Source organism: Capsicum annuum, chromosome 7 (genome assembly GCF_002878395.1).
Source record: "Capsicum annuum cultivar UCD-10X-F1 chromosome 7, UCD10Xv1.1, whole genome shotgun sequence".
NCBI classification, from domain to species: Eukaryota; Viridiplantae; Streptophyta; class Magnoliopsida; order Solanales; family Solanaceae; genus Capsicum; species Capsicum annuum.
The window spans coordinates 46,205,320-46,229,823 of record NC_061117.1 but is presented as its reverse complement, the minus strand read 5'-3'; the positions used below and the strand labels follow the sequence as shown (position 1 = coordinate 46,229,823).

The window sequence follows — 24,504 nt, the reverse complement described above, 5'->3', positions numbered from 1 at the left end:
TCCCTTCATTAACTCACGATAGTGGGACAGAAAAAATGATCTATTGCTGCAAATTCTATTAATTTAACAGAATACATGGGCAAAATCATTTAGATCCAATAACATCACAAAAGAAATCCTTTATAAAAGTATAATCACCAAAATTTTATGTGACAAAAAGATTAACAGAATCAAGACCTAGTTTATGTACAGAGGCAGAAAAACTGTTTGAAATTTAAAAATGGAACATAAATTCTATTAATTTAACAGAATACATGGGCAAAATCATTTAGATCCAATAACATCACAAAAGAAATCCTTTATAAAAGTATAATCACCAAAATTTTATGTGACAAAAAGATTAACAGAATCAAGACCTAGTTTATGTACAGAGGCAGAAAAACTGTTTGAAATTTAAAAATGGAACATAAATTAACTATTAGAACAATAGTTTCTTAACTATTAATACAACAAGCAATTGTGATTTTCTAGATTAGGAAATTAGCTTTACCATCTTCAGCAACTTGCGGAGGGGGATTACAGCCAAAAATAAATGAAAATGGAAAGAAAAATTCTAGCTCTTCTGTCTAGGGTCTTTTCTTCTTATATCTTGTCCCCTTCTCTGTTCATATATCTTTCAAATATAAATAGTACAGGAAGAACTACCTCAGAAAGGGAGAAGCTTCACCTAGTACAAGTCAGCTACACGAGGGCCAGAACAGTGAAAGTAAAACTTAATCGCCAGACACATACTTCCTTTCCGCATAGTACTTTTTCTCGCTTGCTGTTTTCTTGGTATTTCTTTTCTGCATAAGTGAACAAGCCATCATTCATGAAAGTCGCTAAAAGAGCTTAGAGATGATAAATTAAGAAGATGTCGGATAGCAAACAAGATCAGTTATTCTTTTGGACAAGTTGGATAGATCAATGTGGGATCAGGTATCCATCCAACCATTGGCAGCTTCTTTGTGGATATAAAGGTTATTATGGGAGAAACTCCTGAAATTTTATGGTAAGCTCCTTGAACTAATGGTTTGCTGACCTCCAATATTATCAACCATCATAGTTGATCAACGTTCAGGAATACATGAATCAGGAAGAAGGCAACCTAAATGCATAAAATTATCCATGGACATATATACTTGTGAAAAATCTTTTTACAATTTTTTGAGGCATCAGTGTATAGCCAAAAGTGAGATGCTTCCAGAGGTAATGGTATATCAGTAGGATTACATACATCTCGCCTCAAAGAGGACGGACTGAAAGCACAGTTCATAAAGCAATCCTGCAAACCTATGTTGTTACAATGGCAACACCTCTTTTTCTAAGTTGCCCCCAACCCCCACCCCCGCCCCACCCGCCAGAAGAAACCCACCACTTTCATTGGGGATATACACAAGCTTAGACACTCAAGATCCGAATTATGTCACTTAACAGCAGAAAACTTAACAGCTGAAGAGAAATCTTGTCAGAGATAAGAACATGTAGTTATTTCTGACGCACCAAGTATCTCTCATGATTTTCAATTAAGTTTTAGTGTACGTGTGAGAATGCGAACAGAAGCATCAAAGTCTCAAAATCCAAAATTGTAATTATCTGATCAGAAAGCTATACAGCTGTACAGAAATCCAAGAAAAACTAAGAAGCGAGAGAATGTGTAATGCAACATACCTCATAAATCTCATGGTTAGCAATGATTCTTTGAGCAACTGAAGAAGTTGTAATATCTTTTGGGCTTTCAATTACTTGGAAGATTCCCATGCTTTTAGGAACTGCATACGGATCCTGTCTCCCCTGTATCAGAGGAAATATTTTTCATTTATAACATGTTTCTCCATATTATATTGTTCAGCAGTTTGGAAAATACCAAACTACCTTTTTTTTCTTGTGATTAGTGGAAACTGGAAACAACCAAACAGTATATAGACTTACTTCCATGGAGGAGTTGCTCTCAGAAACTGTTCCGCGTACAACCACAGAAATGTTGAAAGTTGTTATCTAACCCATGCCAAACAAAAGGAGAGAATGAATCAGCAACGAGGACATACAATTTTCTTTTTCTATTTCCATCTAGTTGAAACATAGGATTTTAGGAACAACACCGACGTAACCAGTTAAAAACAAAATTCTGTGTGCAAGAAGTGACAAACACATTTACATCTGTTTTTATTTTATATTTTGCATCATGCAGCATTTTTCAGAAGTGTTGTGTACAGCACTATTAATTAGAGCATCACATTGCCAATCATAACAAAATGGATGTGTCATGCCAATGTACCATGTTAGCTGTGGGATGGTCCTAGATCAAGCATCGAACTAGTTCAAGATCTTGGTGAAGGATTAACAATATAATCATCAGTTAAAGGGCAAGTATAAGTTTGAACTCATTATGTAGTCCAGCGATTTGATATGATATGAGACACAAAAGTACACAACAGACTAGGACTTAATCAGATACTAGCATGGATCCAATTAATCCATCATCTATAGACACAGGCCTTTTCTTTTCCTAACATTTGGGATAAAGCCCCAATTGTATTACAGTTCATACCCTTCTAATGAACTTTTCCCAAAGGAAATTAAACTTTTGAAGCAAGGGCTCACAGATGCATATCCAAATAAAAACAAATGCTTCTTTTCTTCCTTTTTCATATTCACAAAAGGATCACCTCTAAAAAACAAGCTGTGGTGCACTTTCTTGGATAAGTAGTCCTACATTTATAAGAATACTAAAAAATAAGGAACACGTGCAGATGTAGCTGAAAGTAAGCATACCATATCCTGAGTTACTTCCCAAGGGGCACCAATGATGACCTCATCAACATAACGGCATGCAAGTACACCAAGACTGCGCTCATACAGATTCATCAGTGGATTCTGGTGTCCACGAAGTTCACTACAAGAAAAAGTAATTTTCATTAAATAAGGTCTTATTATACAAAATTCAGAAATTTAGAAGACAAAAATAACAATTATATTAGAAAGCAAGCATAATTAAAGTAGGGTCTAAGAACATAGATCAAAACAATAATACCATGTACCTGACTGTCTGGTCGGGATAAATACCAACTAAAAGAAAATCTCCAAGCTGCCTGGCACTTCTAAGAATCTGAGAAGGGGAAAAAGTAACTTGAGGGCAAAGTTATAATGATGCAGGACGACCTGAAACTATTGCCATGAAATGACAACATAAATAAACTTCCACAAAAAATCCTAGACTTACCTCAACATGTCCAGCATGGAAAAGGTCAAACGCGCCATCAATATACACCACTCGAGAATTAGGCGCTGGCCCCTACAATTGAAATAGAACACAAATGTTTACTTTTGCCCCTCCACTAAAAGAAAAGGCTACACAGAGATAATCAGAATAAAGGTGAATAAGATTTAGTTTGCTTAGACAATCATCATTGTTATATCCCAAAATCTCGATGATTTTATTTTGATAGCTATCATGCATTTTAAGGCGATTTTTGAGTTGAATAATGATAAGGAATGTTAACGGGACCATTGCGAAGTGTTTCAAGATTTTTGGAACAAGTTTCGGGACATTTCAGGAATCTGAAACAATAAGGGTCTGTGATTAGGGCGTGCCACTGTTTTCGTACTGTGGCTTTGTCCGTTTGTTTGTTGGTGAGGGGCTTTGTTTTGGTTTTTGAGTAGTGGCTGGAGGGGTTGATGGTGGATTAGGGTCATGTCCGAGGGGGGGGGGGGGGGGCTATTTGGGGGGGGGGGGGGGGGGGGGGGGCAAGGGTGGGTGTAGGGTATAGATCGGGTGTTAGGGCGGGTTTGGTGAGGGTTTTTAGAGGTAGGCGAGAGTAGATAGGTTGAGGGTAGGGTCTTGGAACACTGGGACCCTTCAGGGTAAGTCCGTAGAGCTGGTGAAGATTCTTAAGAGGAGGAGGGTTAATATTGCGTGTGTTCAGGAGACTAGGTGGGTAGGATCTAAGGCTAGGGATGTGGATGGGTACAAGCTGTGATACTCAGGGAGTGAGGGGCATCGGAATGGAGTGGGCATCTTAGTGAATGAGGAGCTGAGAGGTCAAGTGGTGGAGGTTAAGAGGGTCAGCGATAGGCTAGTTGGTCATAGGGGGTTCTATGTTGCATGTGTGTAGTGCGTATGCGCTGCAGGTGGGCTTGGAAAAGGAGGTGAAAGCGAGATATTGGGAGGATTTGGACGAGGTGGTGAGAAGCGTGCCTAGCTCGGAGAAGATTGTCATAGCAGGGGACTTCAATGGCCACATTGGGGTATTACCGGGAGGCTACGACGACGTGCATGGAGGTTTTGGTTTCGGGATAGGAATGGTGAGGGCGTTGCTCTGTTGGATTTTGCGAGGGCTTTTGGGATGGTGGTAGTGAATTCGAGTTTTCCGAAGAAGGAGGATCACCTGATTACCTTCTGAAGTGCGATAGGTAAGACTCAAATTGACTTTCTACTGCTTAGGAAGGGGGACAGGGCGATATGTAAGGACTGTAAAGTCATTCCGAGTGAGCATCTTTCGACCCAGCACAGGCTTCTAGTGATGGACTTGTCTATCAAGAAGTGCAAGAAGAGAAGATCTGGGGAGGATCGTCCTAGAATTAAGTGGGGTAGCTTGACGCCCGTTAGTGCACTGGAGATGGGGGAAAAGGTGGGGGGTTTGGGGGTGTGGGAGTGCAGGGGGACGTGGATGTTATGTGGGAGAGGGCGGCCAGCTGTATCACGGAGATTGCTAGAGAAGTGTTGGGGTCCTCGAGGGGTCGGGCAGGACGTCATAAGGGGGACTGGTGGTGGAATGAAGATGTGAAGAAGAAAGTGGAGATTAAGAAGAAGGAGTGTTAAGTTGATTGAGAGTAAAGATGGAGAGGAGAAGCGGGTGAATAGGGAGGTTTACAAAGTAGCAAGGAAGAAAGCTAAGTTAGCAGTTACCTAAGTTGCTCGGACTCTTCCAAATGTTGTGGGGTGCGGGTTGGATCCTTCAAAAGTAGTATATTTTCGGAGGATCCGACACGGGTGCGGCATCATTTTTGGAGAGTCCGAGCAACTTAGGCATTTATGGCTGCTAAGTCGGCAGCGTTGGAGAGCTTGTATGCGGGGTTAGAGGAGAAAGGCAGGGAAAAGAGGTTGTATATGCTTGCTAAGGCTAGGGAGCGGAAGGGTCGTGACCTCGATCAAATGAAGTGCATTAGGGGGAGGATGGTAGTGTTTTATTGGAGGATGTTCACATTAAGAAGAGATGGCAGGAGTACTTTCATCGCCTTTTAATAAGGAGGCGGACAAAGGCATTGAGTTAGGGGAGCTGGAGCACTCGGAGAAGAGTCGTGATTACTGTAGGCGTTTTAAGGTTGAGGAGGTTAGAGAGGCTATTCGTAGGATGCAGAGAGGTAGGGCGACAGGGCCAGACGAGATTCCGGTGGATTTTTGGAAGTATGCTGGTGGGGCAGGTTTGAGGTGGTTGACTAATTTGTTTAACGGCATTTTCAAGACTGCGAGAATGCCTGAGGCTTGGAGATGGAGTACGATGATTCCGTTATATAAAAAACAAGGGTGACATCCAGAGTTGCAACAACTACAGGGGTATTAAGTTGTTGAGTACACTATGAAGATTTGGGAGAGAGTGGTCGAGCGGAGGCTGAGGAGGGTCGTGTCCGTTTCGGAGAATCAATTTGGATTTATGCTTGGTCGCTCGAAGACAGAGGCAATCCACCTGATGAGGAGATTGGTGAAGCAGTATAGAGAAAGGAAGAGGGATTTACACATGGTGTTTATCGACCTAGAAAAGACGTATGATAAGAGTCCCAAGGGAGGTTCTTTGGAGATGCTTGGAGGTGAGAGGGGTTCCGGTGGCGTACATCAGAGCTATTAAGGACATGTACGATAGAGGGAAGACCCGGGTGAGGACAGCGGGAGGAGACTCAGAGCAGTTTTCGGTCGAGATAGGGTTGCATCAGGGATCGACTCTTAGTCCGTTCCCTTTTTACGCTGGTGATGGACGTGTTGACGCGGAGTATTCAAGGCGAGGTGCCTTGGTGTATGTTATTTGCGGATGATGTAGGGTTGATTGATGAGACGCGGGGGGTGTGAATGACAAATTAGAGGTCTAAAGGCAAACCCTTGAGTCTAAGGGGTTCAGGTTGAGTAGGTCAAAGATGGAATATTTGGAATGCAAGTTTAATGACTTGAGGCAGGAGGACGAAGTGGTGGTGAGGTTTGACTCCCAGGACGTTTATAAGAGGGACAGTTTTAAGTATCTTAGGTCTACGATTCAAAGGAATGGTGAGATTGACGAAGATGTCTCTAAGCGTATTGGAGCAAGATGGATGAAGTGGAAGTTTGCCTCGGAGATGTTGTGTGATAAGAAGATGCCCCTCAAGATTAAAGGCAAATTCTATAAAGTGGCAGTCCGTCCGGCCATGTTGTATGGAGCGGAGTATAGGCCAGTCAAGCGCCCCCACATACAAAAATTGAAGGTGGCGGAAATGAGAATGCATTGGATGTGTGGGCTTACTACAGGGGACAGAGTAAGGAATGAGATTATCCGAGAGAAGGTGGGAGTGGCTTCAGTGGAGGATAAAATGCGGGAAGGAAGGCTGAGATGGTTTGGGCATGTGATGAGGAGGGGCGCGGATGCCCCAGTTCGTAGGTGTAAGACTAGCTTTGGATGGCTTCAGGAAGGGTAGAGGTAGGCCGAAGAAATACTGGAGGGAGGTGATTAGACATGACATGGAGCAGCTTCAGCTGACTGAGGACATGACCCTAGATAGGAAGGTATGGAGGGCGCGGATAAGGGTAGAAGGCTAGTGTGAGTGTGTGGATCGTAGCATGCAGTTAGGAGAGATCTTGCGTAGCCGGGGAAGTAACCCTAGGACTGTGTACATAGGTGGGTGCCCTTTTTCTTATGTCTTAGTTCCTATTTGTCTTATTTCGTGTCCCTAGTATTTTCTCATATTTCGTATTTCTACGATTACTATTTCTATCATTTCTTATTCCTGATTTTCTTTTATGTCACCCATCCCCCCTCCCTTATTTACTATTCTTTATCTTAGCCGGGGGTCTATCAAAAACAGTCTCTCTACTTCTTCGGAGGTAGCGATATGGACTGCGTACATCCTACCCTCCCTAGACCCCATTTTATGGGAACACACTGGGTTTTTTGTTGTTTTTGTTGTTGATTAGGGCGTGCCACAGAGGCAAGGCACACCCTAAATGCGAAAATCAGTTGCCTGGCACGGTACATGTCTACTAGTGCAGCGTTAAGGACGTGCCACGCCCTTGGCATGGCGCGATAAGGGCATGCCACACCCTTGGCATGGCGCGATAAGGGCGTGCCATGCCAAGGGTCGTGGTGACGCCAAAATTTCGTTTTCGAGGGTAATTAGGTGATTTACGTCCTAATTGATCCTACAACTAGTACTAAACGTAATTCACCATTCCCCAACTCAAATTACATTGTTCCCCTTCTCTCAAACTCTCAAGAACACACAAAAAAAGGTTTCTTCTCCAAAATTCAAACTTCCAAGGCTTCAATCCAAGTTTCCTTCAAGAAATTCATTAAGTTTAGTATGTGGGATTTGAACAAGGATCATCTTCCGTCCTTGTGCTCAAAAAATAAGTTTTTACATGAATTTTAAGGATTTAATGGCTAGAGTTCATACCCATTTTTCAAGCTTTTAAAATTATAATGTTTCCCTATGATTTAAAGTTCATTTAGCACAAGAATTCACATGTACTCATGTTTTTACTCACATGATTGATATTATGAGATGAGCTTTAGTATTTTGACATGAAGTTCCAAGAGTTGGTAAAATGTACATGATTTTCTGCATGATCCAGCGAATTTACAAGCAATTCAAACTTATTATTTTAGATTAAAGTTTTTCACAGAATGATTAAGATTTTAGTTTTGATCCTATGATCTCAGATAAGGTATGAAATTCACACAGTTATTCATGAGCATGATTTAGCAATAGAAGCATGATTGGTTTTCAGACTTATAAATCTATATGCTTACTTTAAGGTAAATTTCAAATATTATGAGCACTAGTATGTTTTAGGAGTATTATTTAGCACTAGGGGATATGGGTTCAGCACCCAAATTTCCAAAAACTACGTGCCACTATAGCTTAAAGAGGTCCACGCCAGAGAGTGTCTCCCTTGCCCAAATGGACTCAATTTAGTGATCACACCAGTTCAAGTTCTATACCGATGGCAAGGTATGAAACAGCCTTCCTCAACATGAGTCAGACGTTGGACTCGATGCTAGCTCACATGGTTTATATCGGTTATAAGAATCTCCCACAACAAAGATAATTTTAGAAACTAAGTGTAATGAATCATAAACTTTATTCAACTGTCGATTTATGACTTATGCTTATGTTGATTCAGCTTTCAGTTTTATTCATGATCGTGGTGAGTCTATTTACACTTAGCATGAATGTTCTACGATTTTCGACTATATCAGTTTTACTTATTGCATTCACCTCATATACTCAGTACATTCCAGAAGTACTTACCACATATATGTTTGTGGGGCTACATTGTTTCATAATGTAGGTTTTGGTGTTCGTCCTCTTCAGTACAATTAGCTGCGATCATCACCTCCTACATCCCGTCAGTTGGTGACTCCTCATAGTCCGAGGGCCAAATTTATAATTACTTTCAGTTGTTCAGTCATTAGTATGTTCAGACTTTATGTTTTTAGTTTGGGTCAATTGGGGTCTGTCCCATTGGCTCTTCAGTAGACTTAGAGGTTTGTCAAGACTAGTCAGTTGGTTTACTTTTCCTTTAGATTTTCATGAGTTTTAGATGATGTTTAGTTCAGTGTTTAGTTGAGATTGTTTACTCCTTTTGAATTCAGATTATTAATTCTAGTTTCCATTCGTTTTTTAAGTATATTATTCATGGTTCAGTATTGAATACATATCATGGGTTAGCTTGGGGGCTACTTGCAGTCCTAAACACCGTGTATGTCCAGGGGTAGCCTCAGGTCGTTACGAACTTGGTATCAAAGCCTAAGGTTTTAATAGTCCTAGGAAGTCTGACAAGACACGTTATGTAGAGTCTTGATCATGGGTGTGAAGTGCGTCACACTTATGAGCGAGAGGTTAACTATGCCTTTTTTTCATGATCACTATCGTGCTTTGAAGTTACCTCTATCTGCTCTAACTCGTGCTTTACATGTCAGTGAATGTCGCATCGCAGAGCTTACACCCATAGAAATGCGGACCAACCGCCCCACTACCACCTCCAGACCCTTTGAACGAGAATGTCTCCCATGTTGAGTTCCAGGCTGCCTTTTAGATTTTAGGTTTTAGCTCAGGCAGTGAATCCTCAGAGAATCAGCCAGCAGTAGTCCCGAGTCCCAATTTAGCAAAATGGTGACCTAGCTACAGCCAGAGTCCGAGACTTCATGAGAATGAATCCACCAAAGTTCTTTGGGTCAAAGATGAATGAGGTCCATAGTTTTTCTTTGATAAGGCATGTCACAGAAGAGGAGAGTGTGGAAATGGCATCCCATCAGTTGAAGTATGTTGCTGATGACTAGGTTACCATGTGAAAGGAAGGTAGGGGTGAGAATGCAGCCCCAATGAGTTGGAATGTGTCTCAGACGGCCTTTCTAGACAAGTTCTTTCCCCGTGAGATGAGGGAGGCTAAGGTGGAGGATTCATGAACCTTAGGAAGGGCTCTATGTCAGTGAAAGAATAATGGCTCAAGTTCACCCAGCTACCTAAGTATGCACCAGAGTTGTTGCCAGATTCCCAAGCTCGTATAAGTAAATTTGTCACTGGAGTGTCTGACTTGGTGGTCAAAGAGTGTAGGACTATCATGTTGATCGGGGATATGGATCTTGCTCGATTGATGACCCATGTCCAGCAAATTGAGTATGAGAAACTGAAGGAACCAAAATGGGAGACCAAGAGGGCTAGGACCGAGCAGTTTTGAGTACGGTCAGCATAAGTCGGGAGGGGGAAATCGTTCTCAGTTTCAAAACTATTTGTCAGCACCCACACTGTCTTCAGCCAGTGCCCCCGCACCCAAGACTAAGCAGGAGCAATGGGGTAGGGCGCCAACTTCTAGATCTCAAGATGGCATTTCTAGGGGAAGAACTTATCCAACGTGCAAAAAGTGTGGTAGAAATCATCCGAGTAAGTGCATGATGGGTAGAGATGATTGTTGTGGTTGTGGTAAGATAGGCCATAGGATCAAGGAACGCCCTTTTGCTAAGCAGGGAAATAGAAATGCTCGCCCTCAGGCACAGTCCACCACTTCAGCAGCTCAGTCAGGCCGCCTAGCTCTACAGCAGGGAGCATCATCCGGTACTGATGGCAACCAGCGTCAGAACCCATTTTATGCTCTACCTTCCCACCGCACAGCCGCACCTTGATGTTTGTGTTGTTAGATCCGGGGTCAACCCTCTCTTTTGTAACCTCATTGATTATTGTGAACTTTGGTGCACATCCCAAGAGTCTTTCTGAAGCTTTTTCAATTTCCATTCCCGTTGGTGAGTCAGTTGTTGCTAGATGAGTATACAAAAAGTGCCCTATTACAATCCTTCATAGGGTTACTTTAGCAGATTTAATAGAACTAGAGATGATAGATTTTGAAGTCATTCTTGGTATGGATTGGCTTCATTCATGCTATGCCTCCGTTGATTGTCTCACTCGAATGGTGAAGCTTCAGTTTCCTAACGAGTCAGTCCTCGAGGGGGGGGGGGGGTTTTAGTTCAATAACTCCAAAGGGTCGTTTCGTCTCCTATCTTAAGGCCAAAAAGTTAATCTCCAAAAGGTGTATTCATCACCTGGTTCAAATTAAAGATACTAAGTCTGAGACCCCAACCCTCCAATCAGTTCATGTAGTCAATCAGTTCAAAGTTCCTGTTAGGATCTTTGGGGAAGGAACGATTCATAGGGCGATACATAAATTCAGCTCGTTAAAGGGAGGTTGAAACCTTAGAATTCAATGTAAGAGAGCACTCCAATCTCTTCATCGTTTAAGAGAGGCTGAAACCTTAGAGTTCAATGGAAGAGAGAATTCCAATCTCTTGCTTTTTGCTGAAATTTGACTTATGAATTTATTCTTCAAACAGCTTATAGGAGTTATGTTACATCAATAGTCTAATCCCTATGAAATTAGGAAACATAAAACCCTATTCTAGAAAGTTTAATCCTTATGAAAGTAGGAAACATAAAACTAACCCTAATCCTTATGTACTAGGACACTTAAAACACTATTCTAGAATAATAAAAAAAGCTACTTAGAATATAATTTAATTCATTGAGTTCCACGCATACATAATATTACTCACCTCATGTTGAAAGAGCTTGTCCTCAAGCTCGAATTTCATGGCAATCATCCCAAACTTCTAGAATAGTGTCAACTGAATCATCCAATTACAACCCTAGCAAACTTATCTTGAAATTGACTTTGATAACTTTCAATTGTGCCAATTTGTCGGGGCATGACTAATTTGCCCATTTGCTGATAATTCCATAATTGTGCTTCTCCCAAAATGGGAAACTCAACCATTCCAAAAATAGTTCATAATGATGTGCCCAAATTAATGGATCGTTGGTGTCGTTAAGTTGAAAAATCCATCTTTGCATACCTTGGTACGGTTGAACGGGAATTACCACTTGTTGGATGATTCTATCGGCTAGTTGAATAGGTGATGTATTGCCTTTAGTAGAAGAAATAGTTGATTTGTCAATTGTCGGGGCGCTACTCGACTCAAGTCTGTGGACTGCTGGTTTTGTAGAGCCAATTCCCAAGCTAGAAAATTGTTCTAGGATGACTTGTACAATTCTTTCGCAAATCATAGTTCCATTGCTGCAATTTTAGAGTCCATTAGGGTTTCTGTAATCGCACTCTCCACTCTCCCTGGATTCTGAAATTGATCTCATCGCCCATTGTGTTAGGCTCAGATACCAAATTGTTAGGATCTTTAGGGAAGGATCGATTCATAAGGCGATACATAAATTCAGCTCGCTGCAAGGAGGCTGCAACCTTAGAATTCAACGTAAGAGAGAACTCCAATCTCTTCAGCTCGTTCAAGAGAGGCTGAAAACCTTAGAGTTCAATGGAAGAGAAAACTCTAATCTCTCGTTTTTTGCTGAAATTTGATTTATTGATTTATTCTTCAAAAACCCCTTTAAATAGGAGTCATGTTACATCAATAGTCTAATTCCTATGAAAGTAGGAAACATAAAACCCTCTTCTAGAAAGTCTAATCCTTATGAAAGTAGGGAACATAACACCTCAACCCTAACCCTTATGAAACTAGGACACTTAAATCCAATCCTAGAATAATAAAACAACTACTTAAAATATAATTTAATACTTAATTCATTGAGTTCCATGCATCCTCCCGGGGTAATTCGAGATTGATCTCCTTCCAGATAGCCCGCCCATCTCCATTCCTCCCTACAGGATGGCTCCGACTGAACTTAAGGAGTTAAGGAAACAGCTTAAAGACCTCTTAAATAGGGGGTTCATCAGACCCAGAGTTACTCCGTGGGGTGCTATTTGTGTGCAAAAAAAATGGTACTCTTAGAATGTGTATAGACTACAGACGGTTACATAATATCACCATCAAGAATAAGTACCCTATCCCCATAATTGATCACTTATTTGACCAGTTTCAGGATGCACGTTGGTTTTCGAAAATTGATCTCGGGTCGGGATATCATCAGCTGAAGGTCAGAGAATGTGACATTTCAAAAACTGCTTTTAGAACTCGGTATGGTCACTTTGAGTTTGTGGTTATGTCTTTTGGGCTAACAAATGCTCCTGCAGCTTTTATGGACTTGATGAATAGGGTTTTCAAGCAGTATCTAGACATGTTCGTCATTGTCTTCATAGACGACATACTTGTCTATTCTCGGAGTGGGGGAGGAGCATGCAGACCATTTGGGAATAGTATTGCCAACCCTCAAAGATCTCCAGTTGTTTGCGAAATTTAGTAAGTGTGAATTTTGGTCAGAGTTGATTACCTTTTTGGGACATGTGATTTCGGATGAAGGTATTCATATAGACCCTCAGAAAACAGATGCAGTGAACCGCTGGCCTAGACCCATTACTTCATCCGACATTAAGAGTTTTCTGGGTTTAGCCGGGTATTACAGGAGATCTGTTAAGGGTTTTTCCTTAATAGTTGCACCATCGATCAAGTTGACACAAAAGAAGGTGAAGTTCTCATGCTCAGTCAAATGTGAGAAAAGTTTCCGAGAGTTGAAGGATAGATTAACTTTAGCACTGGTATTAGCTTTGCGAGATGGGTTAGATGGATTTGTAGCGTACTATGATGCCTCCAGAATTGGGTTAGGTTCTGTTTTGGTGCAAAATGGAAGAGTGGTAGCTTATGCCTCCAGACAACTTAAACATCATGAGAAGAATTATCCAACTTACAATTTGGAATTAGCAGTTGTGGTGTTCGCCTTGAAAATTTGGAGACATTATTTATATAGTGTGCATCTGGATATTTTCACTGATCATAAGAGTCCAATTCGTGTTCGCACAAAAGGAGTTAAATCTTCGTTAGAGAATGTGGTTGGAGTTGCTAAAGGATTATGACATGAATGTGCTCTACCATTTGGGTAAGGCAAATGTGGTAGCTGATACTTTGAGTAGGTTGTCTATGGATAGTTTAGCCCATGTGCAAAAGGAGAAGAGAGAGTTGGCCAAAGAGGTGCATAGATTAGCTCGATTGGGAGTCCGGTTGCATGACACAGATGATAGTGGTTTAATGGTCCAGAACAGTTCAGAGTCCTCCTTAGTAGCTGAAGTGAAAGAGAAACAATGTGATGATCCTATACTTAGCCAGTTAATAGATGCAATTCATCAACAAAAGGTTGAAGTTTTCTCCCCAGGGGAGCTGGTGTCCTCTGCTATCAGGGTCGTTTATGTGTTCCCAGTATCGATTGGTTGAGAGAAAGGATATTGGCGGAAGCTCATAGTTCTAAGTATTTGATTCACCCTGGTGCCACCAAGATGTACCACGATCTGCGGAAAATTTATTGGTGGAATAGTATGAAGAGAGACATAGCAGAGTCTGTGGCTAAGTGTCCCAACAGTCAATAAGTGAAAGTTGAGCATCAAAGACCAGGAGGTACGCTTCAGGATATTGCAATTCGTACTTGGAAGTAGAAGGTCATTTATATGGATTTTATTACAAGACTTCCTCGCACCAGACCTTAGTATGATTCGATTTGGGTCATCGGGGATTGAATGACCAAATCAGCCCACTTCTTGCCAGTTAAGACCACCTCAGATACGACTAAAGATAATGCTAAGTTGTATGTTCGCGAGTTAATAAGACTCCATGGGATTCCTCTATCCATCATTTCAGATCGAGGTACTCAGTTTACTTATCAGTTTTGTAATCATTTCAGAAAGGCTTTGGTACAAAGGTGAAGCTTAGTAACGTTTTCCACCCGCAGACAGATGGTCAGGCCGAGCGTACTATCCAAACTCTAGAAGAACTCTAGAAGACATTTAGAGAGCTTGTCTGATTGACTTTAAGGGAAGTTGGGATGATCATCTACCTTTGATTGAGTTTGCTTATAATAACAGTTACCATGCTAGTATTAAAATGGCTTCATTCGAGGCCTTATATGGGCGTAGGTGTAGATCACCTATAAGGTGGTTTGAAGTTGGTGAGGCCGTTTTGATTGGACCGATTCTATTCTCGAGGCTATGGAGAAGGCTCAGTTGATTCATGAGATATTGAGAACTGCTTAAAGTTGTCAGAAATCGCATGCAGATGTGAGGAGGAAAGAACTAAAGTTCGTTGTAGGTAATTGGGTATTTCAGTTTGGAAGGAAAAAAAAACTCAGTCCCCGGTACATTGGTTAATACGAGACCTTAAAGTGTGTTAGAGATGTCGCTTATGAGTTAGATCTCTCATTAGAATTAGCCGTCGTTCATCATGTTTTTCATGTGTCTATGTTGAAGACATGCACTAGAGACACATCCTTAGTAGTGCCAATAGAAAGTATTGGCGTGAAAGATAGTTTATCCTATGAGGAGATCCCAGTTGAAATTCTTGATCGCCAAGTTCAAAGGTTAAGGAATAAGGAAGTGGCTTCAGTGAAAGTTCTATGGGGGAATTAGTCAGTTAAGGGAACAACGTGGTAAGCAAAAGCAAACATGATGAGTCGATATCCTCAGCTATTTGCTCCTAGCACGGAGTCAGCTTGACGTAAGAAATCCCTTCTAATCTATTCTACTCACCGACATCCTACTCATATCAGTTTAACCTATAAGGTTCATGTGTAGTCAGTCATTTCAGTTGCATTTCAGTTGCATACTTGTTCTTTGGGTGAGTAGTTTAAGTTGTAGCGCAAGATAAGCTTCAGACATTAGCCTAACGCACCCATAAGATAGAATTTTTCCCACCCAACCATCATTCGAGGACAAATGGTCCCAAGAGGGAGATAATGTTACACCCCAAAATCTCGATGATTTTATTTTGATAGCTCTCATGCATTTCAAGGCGATTTTTTAGTTGAATAATGATAAGGAATGTTAAAAGGATCATTGGAAAATGTTTCAGGATTTTTGGAACAAGATTTTGGACATTTCGAGACTCCAAAACAATAAGGGTCCGCTATTAGGGCGTGCCACGGAGGCAAGGCACATCTTGAACGCGAAAACCAGTGTCCCGACATGATAAAGGCGTGCCACGCTTGCTGGTTGCCGCGCTAACGGTGTGCCACGCCCTTGGCATGGCGCGATAAGGGCGTGCCACGCCACGGGTCGTAGCGATGCCAAAATTCTATTTTCTTTGCAGTTTTCAAGGGTAATTAGGTCAAATAAGTCCTAATTGATCCTATAACTAGTACTAAACCTAATTCCCCATTCCCAACTCAAATTTCAGTGTTCCCCTCCTCACAAACTCTCAACAATACTCAAGAAGGGTTTCTTCTCCAAAATTCAAACTTACAAGGCTTCAATACAAATTTCCTTCAAGAAATTCATTAAGTTCGAGTATGTGGGATTTGAACAAGGATTATCTTTCGTCCTTGTGCCCAAAAGTTAAGTTTTTACATGAATCTTAAGGATTTGACGGCTAGGGTTCATACATATTTTTCATGCTTTTGAAATTATGATGTTTCCCTGTGATTTAAAGTTCATTAGCAAAAGAATTCACATTTACTCATGTTTTTACTCACATGATTGATTTATGAGATGAGCTTTAGTATTTTGACATAAAGTTCTATGAGTTGGTAAATGTACGTGATTTTCAGCATGATTCCATCAGTTTCCAATCAATTCAGACTTATTATTTCAAGTTACAGTTTATCACAGCTTGATTAAGATTTCAATTTTGATCTTATGATCTCAGATAAAATATGAAATTCACACAATTATTCATGAGCATGATTTAGTAACAAAAGCATGATTGCTTTTCAGACTTATAAATCTACATTCGTACTTTAAGGTGGATTCCATATATTATAAGCACTAGTATGGTTCAGAAGTAGTATTTAGCGCCGAGGGGATGCGGGTTCAGCGCACCCAAATTCCCAGAAACTACATGCCACTAGGTTAAAGGAGTCCTCGCCAGAGAGAGTCTCCCTAGCCAAAATGGGCTCAATTTAGTGTTCGCTCCATTTCAGGTTCTATACCGATGGCAAGGTATGGAACAACCCTCCACAATGTGGGTCAGATATTGGACCCCATGCTAGCTCACATGGTTTATGTTGATTATAAGAATCTCCCATAGCAAAAATAATTTTAGAAACTAAGTGTAATGACTCAAAAACTTCATTCAGATCTCGTTTTTTACTTAAGCTTATGTTGATTCAGCTTTCAATTTTATTCATGATCATGGTGAGTCTATTTACACTTCACATGCATGTTCTAAGATTTGGAATTGTATCAGTTTTACTTATTGAATTCACCCCAACTACTCAGTACATTCCAGAAGTGCTGACCACATATATGTTTGTGTGGCTACATTGTTTCATAATGTAGATTCTGGTGTTCCTCCTCGGCAGTACAATTAACCACGATCACCACCTCCTACATCCCGTTAGTTGGTGAGTCCTCATGTGTCTATCAATTGATCAGTTATTAATAAGTTCAGACTTCATGTTTTCAGTTTGGGTCAAGTTCTCAACAGACTTAGATGTATGTCAAGACTAGTCAGTTGGTTTACTTTTCCTTCAAATTTTCATGAGTTTCAGATGATGTTTAGTTCACAGTGTTTAGTTGAGATTGTTTACTCCTTTGAAATCAAATTATTAATTCCAGTTTCCATGCGTGTTTTAAGTATATTATTCATGGTTCGGTGCTAAGTAGATATCATGGGTTAGCTTAAGGGCTACTTGTAGTCCTAAGCACCGTGTGACGTCTACGGGGTAGCCTCGAGTCGTTACAATCATGATCATGGTTCCGTATGAAATATAAATTCTATCATCTTCCTTCATCATTTCAACTTCAGAAGGATGCTTTAACTTTAACAGAAATGATGTTCGACCCATAAGAAATTGCATTCTCCCAACAAAATATGATTCAGGTTTATAATAGAATATATAATTTTTATTAAGTTAACCAGTGAAGCTCAATATTCTTTACTCATCTATAATCTCCTAATAGCCACTCTTATACCTAACTTGATTCTACTGGATAACCAGGTAAACACTTATGTTCTTGCAAAATTTGAATTTCATAAGAAGAGACAAAAATAATAGTTGGGAATAATAAAAGATTATATAGATGGTGAAATGGGTCAAAGCAGAGCGAAATGAATTGTAAGGATTCATGTAACTGACCGCAATTAGCTTGTGTTTGAGGCATAGTTGTTGCTAGTGGGATTTTAAAATACTTCAAGGAGATTAGCATAAGACACTCATTTCAAGGACTCTTCCTTGCCACTTTATCTTTTCTTTCTTGTCAAGAGGTTGTACAGGTAATATGGAAAGTAATTATGATAGACTTCAGGAAGTGTTTCTCAAAACCATCTAGCATACTTTAATTAGTATTAGAAGAGATTATCTGACTCAACCAGCCCAAAGCCCAAAAGCAAGGTTTATATTAAGTTAAAGTCACTATTGAAAGCTCCATTTCAACTGTCAGCGGAGAAGATACTTACAAAAAGTTCTAACCGTGACGCGAGAAAGGGTAATGGTCTCCTCAATTTACACTATTTAACTTGCCATAACACATTCATTCAGAAGAAAATCTTCCAAAGAATTTTGTCGTACAGTTTAATTTATCCTTTAAAGTACTACTCAAAAAGTTCACAATAAACTCAACAAGAAAAAAGTAAACATACTCAAGTATAACATGAAGCTTTATTAAGAATAAACAAAGAGTACAATTTATGGTACCTTCCCATTTGAAAATTGCACGATTCGTCTTGAAGTGGGCAAGAAATGTGATATCTGACTGCCCTTAGCCTGTTTTTCAGCACCACATTTGTGTTTTATATCATCAGATTCGCCAACAGGAGTTGAATTGGAGCAATCTTGAGGAGCATCTCCACTTTTAGAAGCAGAAAGAATCCTCCCTACAAAATGTGAGTCAAAACAAGCATTTAGCAATCTCATTGTTCTTGGCCAGTATCTGATTCGTGGAAACAATACTTATTTTAGTTTTGGAATACTTAAAAAAAGTATGTTTGATCTATTTTTATTCACTAGTTTTTGGCAAATCAAGTTGGGAGCAATCGATTTTTGTTACTCGTAGGCAAATAAAATAGTCCTATTGTGAACCATAAGAGGAGACTCAGGCAAAAAAAAAAGTTAGATGTTCAAGTGGCATCGAGGAGCATGCTTCACGAACATTTAAAACTTTGAAGGCAGATAAATAGCAGAAAAAATGGGAGATCAGCTGCCCTCGGTAAGTTTCTATGATATAAATACTTTACATACACGTATGTAGATTATATAAATATAGCACTTGTGGCAACAACAATTTAGAGAAAAATTCTGTTATTTTGTACGACTCATTTGGTGAAGATGCTTCCCAACAGATAAAAAATTTCAGAACTCATGAAGAAAGGAGAGATGTAATACCTACAATGTCTGTGCTGGAGACACCTTCAGTTCGTTTAATTTGCTTGTACCGACCAACTTTTTTGGCTAGGGCATAAGCATCAGTTCCATCAGGAAGTAGACAGGGATCATCGCCATGTATAATGTAGTCAATCTTATACTCATTGAATAGACGGTTCATGAAGTCTTCAGTAATTGCATAAGGAGCACTGGAAATCACTTCATCCACCCACTTCAAGCCACTAACAAGAGCAAGTCTGCAGAGGACCTCAAATTAGTGACATACAAAAGTTCCAGTTAACTCAAGCGTCAAATCCCATCGAAGTGTTTCCCCATAAGAAAATGAATGAAATAAGTGGAACTACATGCTTGACCATCTACTTGAAGTTAATCTTTTATAATATAAGTACATAGAGTTTTAACTATTAAACACAGCTCAACCTCAGACCAGACATACTAACATATGGAAAGCAAATACTGCAGGGAAAGATACTAAAAGTTTAAAAAAATTTCCTCAATAGTCCACGTTATGTCTCAAATAATCTTAGCATCTCATTTTGTTAGGCTCATCATGTTACAAAATCAAAGGCAACTTCAGCAACGATTGATAGACTTGTTCCTGCTAACAGACTGCCCTACTAGGGTTTCTATTGCAACCTCAAGCCCAGAGATGGACCTGGAAGAACACGATAACTCTAGTCAATACACATGTTGATGATTCCTAGCAACATCCTTCACTAATATCTCTGGATTTACTGTTTCAAAAATATCTCTGGAAATGTCCACAACATTAGGAACCGGAACCCTCATGAACCATATAGGATAATATAAACACATTCCTACAGTAAGACCGGAAAATAAAGCATATAAATAATATTTTACTTTATCCTTGAACAACCTATTTCGCAGAAGGAAAATAAAAGATAAAAGATTTACTCATACCTTTCTTCCATGCATAAAACAGGAGGACCCTTAGTGGCTATGATTTCCTCATCACTGACAACCCCAACTACCAGTTCATCTCCCAAGGCTTTTGCTTGTCTCAAAGCATTTGCATGACCATAGTGCATAAGGTCAAAACAACCATCTATATATACACGAACACGCTTCTTCTCATGCTTTTTTTTATGAAAGATACTTAGATAAGGAAAAGGATAAAGCAGAGAAGGAACACTGATCCCGCCAAAATAGCTTGTGGATAACCCGAGCAAGGCTGCAGTCAGCATGATTCCACCAAAAAGGCGTGGATAGTAATACATCCCCTCCCAAACCCAATTGTTGCTTTCGAAATCCATTGACCTCCCTCGTCTCTTCCTCCTAACTTCTCACACTCCTTGAAGGGCCTCTTTATGCTACAAAAGAGGAAGAAAGGCCCTGCAATTAAAAGCAACAAACAAAGAAGCCAAAAGGAAGATAGTGAATTACGGAGATCAATTTTTTATCCAAACAAGATTGATAAGTCCCCGTTCAATCTGGAATGAGAAAAACAACATATTAACTTCACATACAACAACAACATACCCAGTGTAATCCCACAAGTCTAGTCTAAGGAGGGTAGAATGTATGCACACCTTACCCCTACCTCACATATGAATAAAGAAATTAGATCGGAACATTCTATTAAGGAAATCCGTACATGAATCAGAGAAAGGAGGAAGGAGGGATTTGAAAGCTTGAAAATTGAAATATGAATCAGAGAAAACTAACTTTTAATATTGTAATACTTGTCTCCAATGTTTTACAAATTATAATTAAATCCCAAATTCACTTAATTGACTTTGACTATGTATCTTTTTAATCAATTCAACTCTCAAGTGTCCCTTTTTAACTCACTTTTCCTGGAAAACCCAAAACATTCTCCATTTAATGCAACAAAAAGAAAAATTAAAATCAACCATAATTCAAGAATGTTGCACAACCAAAGAAAGTGAATCACAGGAGCTGGGTTTGAGCTGAGAAAAGCATAATCTTAACCTGATTAACTATGCAAAACAACAACAACAACAACAACAACAATAAGCCCAGTGTATTCCCACACAGTGTGGGGTCTGGAAAGGACAGCTCGGTGCACTAAAGCTACCGCTATGCGCAGTGTCCGGGGAAGGGCCCCACCACAAGGGTGTATGTACGCAGCCTTACCTTGCATTTCTGCCGGAGGCTGTTTCCAAGGCTTGAACCCGTGACCTCCTGGTCACATGGTAGCAACTTTATCAGTTACTCCAAGGCTCCCCTTCAACTATGCAAAACAAAGTAGATGAAAATTTTCAATAATTATCACAAAATGAGCAAAAAGATGCAACTTTATTGTTCCTACCAACCTAAAATCAAACAGAAATCAATAAATAAAACCAAAATCAGAAAATAAGATCTGAATATGATATAAAAGTTCCAATTGAACATTAACATTCATCAAAATTCCAATTCCAGACACAATGCAATATATCATCCAATGCCTAAATCCAGCTGACAATTGGAACACAAAATTATTAAACTACAAAAAAAAAAAATCCACAATAACAAGAATAAACATTTAATCTAAAAATGGGTATGCAAAAAAATAATAATGAACCTGAAGGAAGGTGAGGAAGATAGGCTGATTTAGAATTTCAAGAAAACTAAATGGTGAAATAATGAAAAGGGTGTATGATTTGTTGCAGTATTTAACATTGAATTTAACGCCACATCCAAATCAGAATCCCAAAAAGGGGAATCTTTCAAAAAAAAAAAAAAAAAAGGAGAGAGAGAGAAATTGGCAGATCGAGTCCTAACCTTTCTTCCTCCTTTTTACCCTTTCTTCGTTTCTTTCTTCTTTTTCTTTCTTCCCTTAATCGTTAAGGAGATGCAAAATATCATATGTTAGTCTTTCTTTTAGCATTTTTATATAATAATCTAATCTAATATTTATCTATACTAGTATATAACTTAAATTATATATGTATAATAGTTTCACGGGGCCGTGTATAAAAAAAGAGTAAATATATAATTATACCACTGATTTTATTTGAAATTTTCAAAAGACAAGAACTTTAACTTCGATCTATCACCCCACGAATCTTCTTTATTTCATGACAAATACATTATTTTGATCATCTACGTGTATACACGCGCCACAAGCGTGTGAAAAGGCAAAAATTAACTTTTTTAACCAATTAGAAGTTGTCTCGTGTAAATAATTTAATATAGTATAATTTATATTTTTCTTTTAAAATTAATATTTATTTATTTTTAAAAATTATTTCATAACCCCCCACCCACCCCACCCCTACAACCCCACTCATCCATCATTGTCTTCTTCCCCAACTTCTTATTCATCACCATAACTCAACAACAACATCAATTAACGCAACAATAACAACATCATCATCACATAATTTTAAAAAGGAAATTTGATGTACAATCTCCATTTAATGGAGCTTTAAGCTTTATTTTAATAAAGGGAACTGGACGGAAATGGGGAGGGAGGTGTTGGATGGGGTAGGGTCATAAATAAAAATGAAGCTTAAAGCTTCATTTAAATAAAGATTGTACAGGAGTTTTAAGCTCCATTTTAATGGAGGAAACTGGACGCGGGGAGAATTGTTAGACCTGGATGCATGGGGGAGGGGGGAGCTGTTGGACGTGGGGAGGGGTGGGGTGGGGAAGAGAGGGGTGATAAATTAAATAAAAAGAAAAAATTTATTAAAAAATAAATAAAATATGAAATTTAAAATATTTGACACATGGCAGCACCTGATTGGTGCATGCATTCACTTTCTAGTGTGACTGAGATTCAGTGAAAAATGGTGTATTTGCAACGAAATAAAGAAGAATCGTGGGGTAATAGGTCGAAGTTAAAGTTTAGGTGTCTTTTTACAAAACTCGGACAAGATCAAGGGGTAATTGTGTATTTACTCATAAAAAATAATTTTAATTTAAAATTATAATTTGTATTATATATATTTTTTTACTTTATAATCAGTATAATCTAATGTTATGTTAAACAAGTCATGTTGATAAATTTTCATAATTATTAAAGTCGTTAATCTCATAATTGCATAATTTTAAATAAAATATTATTTGTGAGAAAGAAAGTATTACCAAAGAATTAGAATATATCAAAAGGTTACAAGTAACTCGATATTTATATAATAATATGATTTAAAATATTTAGTAATTACGCTCAATGAAGATCATAAATAGAAAAAATATTGATACTTTATAAATTTGCTAGTATGTAATTTTTTAGTTATAACTAAAAATAATTTTATTTTGATTTTTGTTGAGTTTTAACTTCGCTCATAATTTTAGTGGCTATAGTTTTTGTAAAATCATTTTCTTCATCGATAGAATCATCTAAAACAAAATCAATGATTTCAAGTTTATACTATAATAACTATAACCTTAATTTAGAGTCTTTATATAAATTAATTAAAAAATAATCTACAAGGATATTAAATGATAATTAAACTACATTAATAGATTACTCAATTGGATCCATTAACTTATCATGTTTATTTTTTCACGCCCCTTACAAAAGTACTCCGTTCATCCCATTTTAATTATATATTTTGAGAACTAAATAATATAGAAAGGAACTATGTATAAGGTTGTAGTTGAAAATCATTGTAAATTTTTATTTTGGATTAAAGTTAGCTTGAATATTTTCTGAATTAAAGTGATTGTTGATTTAAAATGAAGGGAGGTTTAAGTAACGATCTAACAAGTGATGAAAAGAGGTTTAACAAGCGAATTTTTGAGTTAAAGTGGTTGTTTATTTAAAATAATCATCTAACAAGTGGTAAGAAAAAATCAATTATAAAAATTAAATTATTATACAAACGCATTTGCAGGTTAAAGAAAAATTTATTTGTATTTTCGAATCAACATGTAATATAAAAGTTGTTTTCATGGAAAGTTCTCAGAATATAACATCCAATAATTCAAATTGAACTTAATCATATGTTGATTAATTTCTTCAATAGTTGCACTCCTATGTGAATCAATATATATTTTGAGATTAATTTTTTCTATAAAATTTATAACAAATTAAATACTTGCAACACATATATATTTATCATGAAATAACAAAAGAGAGAGGGTGGGGGTGAGGAAGGGGGGGGGGAGGTTAGAGATTGAATTTAAGTCTTGCAAAACATATTTAAAATTTTCTTATCTATAATATATTAAAAGTGTGAAGGGCGTTAGAAATATTGTTTGAACTTTTTGTCCTTCATTAAAAGTCTTCGTTTTAGACAAAATCGTCTTTTTACTATTTTTTCTAATATTTAAGAGTTAAAAATTAATTAAATATATTTATGGTAAGACCTTTCCTTATTAGAAGTCAACAGAATTTCACTATATTTTCCTAATTTAAGGGTTGAAAATTAATTAAATATATTTATGGTAAAACCTTTCTTTATTAGAAATCATGAACATTAATACTTTTTTTCAATAGTTTAAAAATACTAAATTAACTAAATTTGATTTTAAGAAGAGTTGAAAAATCTAGAAATAAATGCAAAATCGTTAGAATAAGAAAAATTTAAAAGTACCAGATTTTAAAAAGTT

At 38.3% G+C, this 24,504-nt stretch overlaps 1 protein-coding gene across 3 annotated transcripts; it reads right to left on the bottom strand.

Moving 5' to 3' along the window:
* Positions 1 to 385: 385 nt before the first annotated feature.
* On the bottom strand, positions 386 to 21,860 carry LOC107850108 (ethanolamine-phosphate cytidylyltransferase). 3 transcript variants are annotated; one of them, XM_047393525.1, is made up of 10 exons: positions 21,727 to 21,860; positions 19,900 to 20,331; positions 18,979 to 19,214; positions 18,292 to 18,470; positions 3,203 to 3,274; positions 3,021 to 3,088; positions 2,755 to 2,875; positions 1,912 to 1,977; positions 1,651 to 1,773; positions 386 to 785 (listed from the first exon to the last, which is right to left on the bottom strand). In XM_047393525.1, exons 2-10 carry the CDS (start codon positions 20,250 to 20,252, stop codon positions 714 to 716), a joined length of 1,290 nt encoding a protein of 429 aa, XP_047249481.1. In that variant the 5' UTR covers positions 20,253 to 20,331; positions 21,727 to 21,860; the 3' UTR covers positions 386 to 713. The 3 variants fall into 3 exon arrangements, with proteins under 3 accessions (XP_047249481.1, XP_047249479.1, XP_047249480.1); XM_047393523.1 differs by having other exon boundaries at positions 21,527 to 21,738; XM_047393524.1 differs by lacking the exon at positions 21,727 to 21,860 and adding an exon at positions 21,097 to 21,190.
* Between the last annotated feature and the right edge of the window lie 2,644 nt (positions 21,861 to 24,504).

Excerpts from the sequence above, each read along its gene's own strand:
- LOC107850108 (XM_047393525.1), bottom strand. The coding sequence starts at position 20,252 with ATGGATTTCGAAAGCAACAATTGGGTTTGGGAGGGGATGTATTACTAT. Across the intron at positions 3,275-18,291 it reads TGCAATTTTCAAATGGGAAG|GGGCCAGCGCCTAATTCTCG; the intron begins GTACCATAAATT and ends TTTCAATTGTAG. Across the intron at positions 1,978-2,754 it reads GGGAAGTAACTCAGGATATG|ATAACAACTTTCAACATTTC; the intron begins GTATGCTTACTT and ends GGCATGGGTTAG.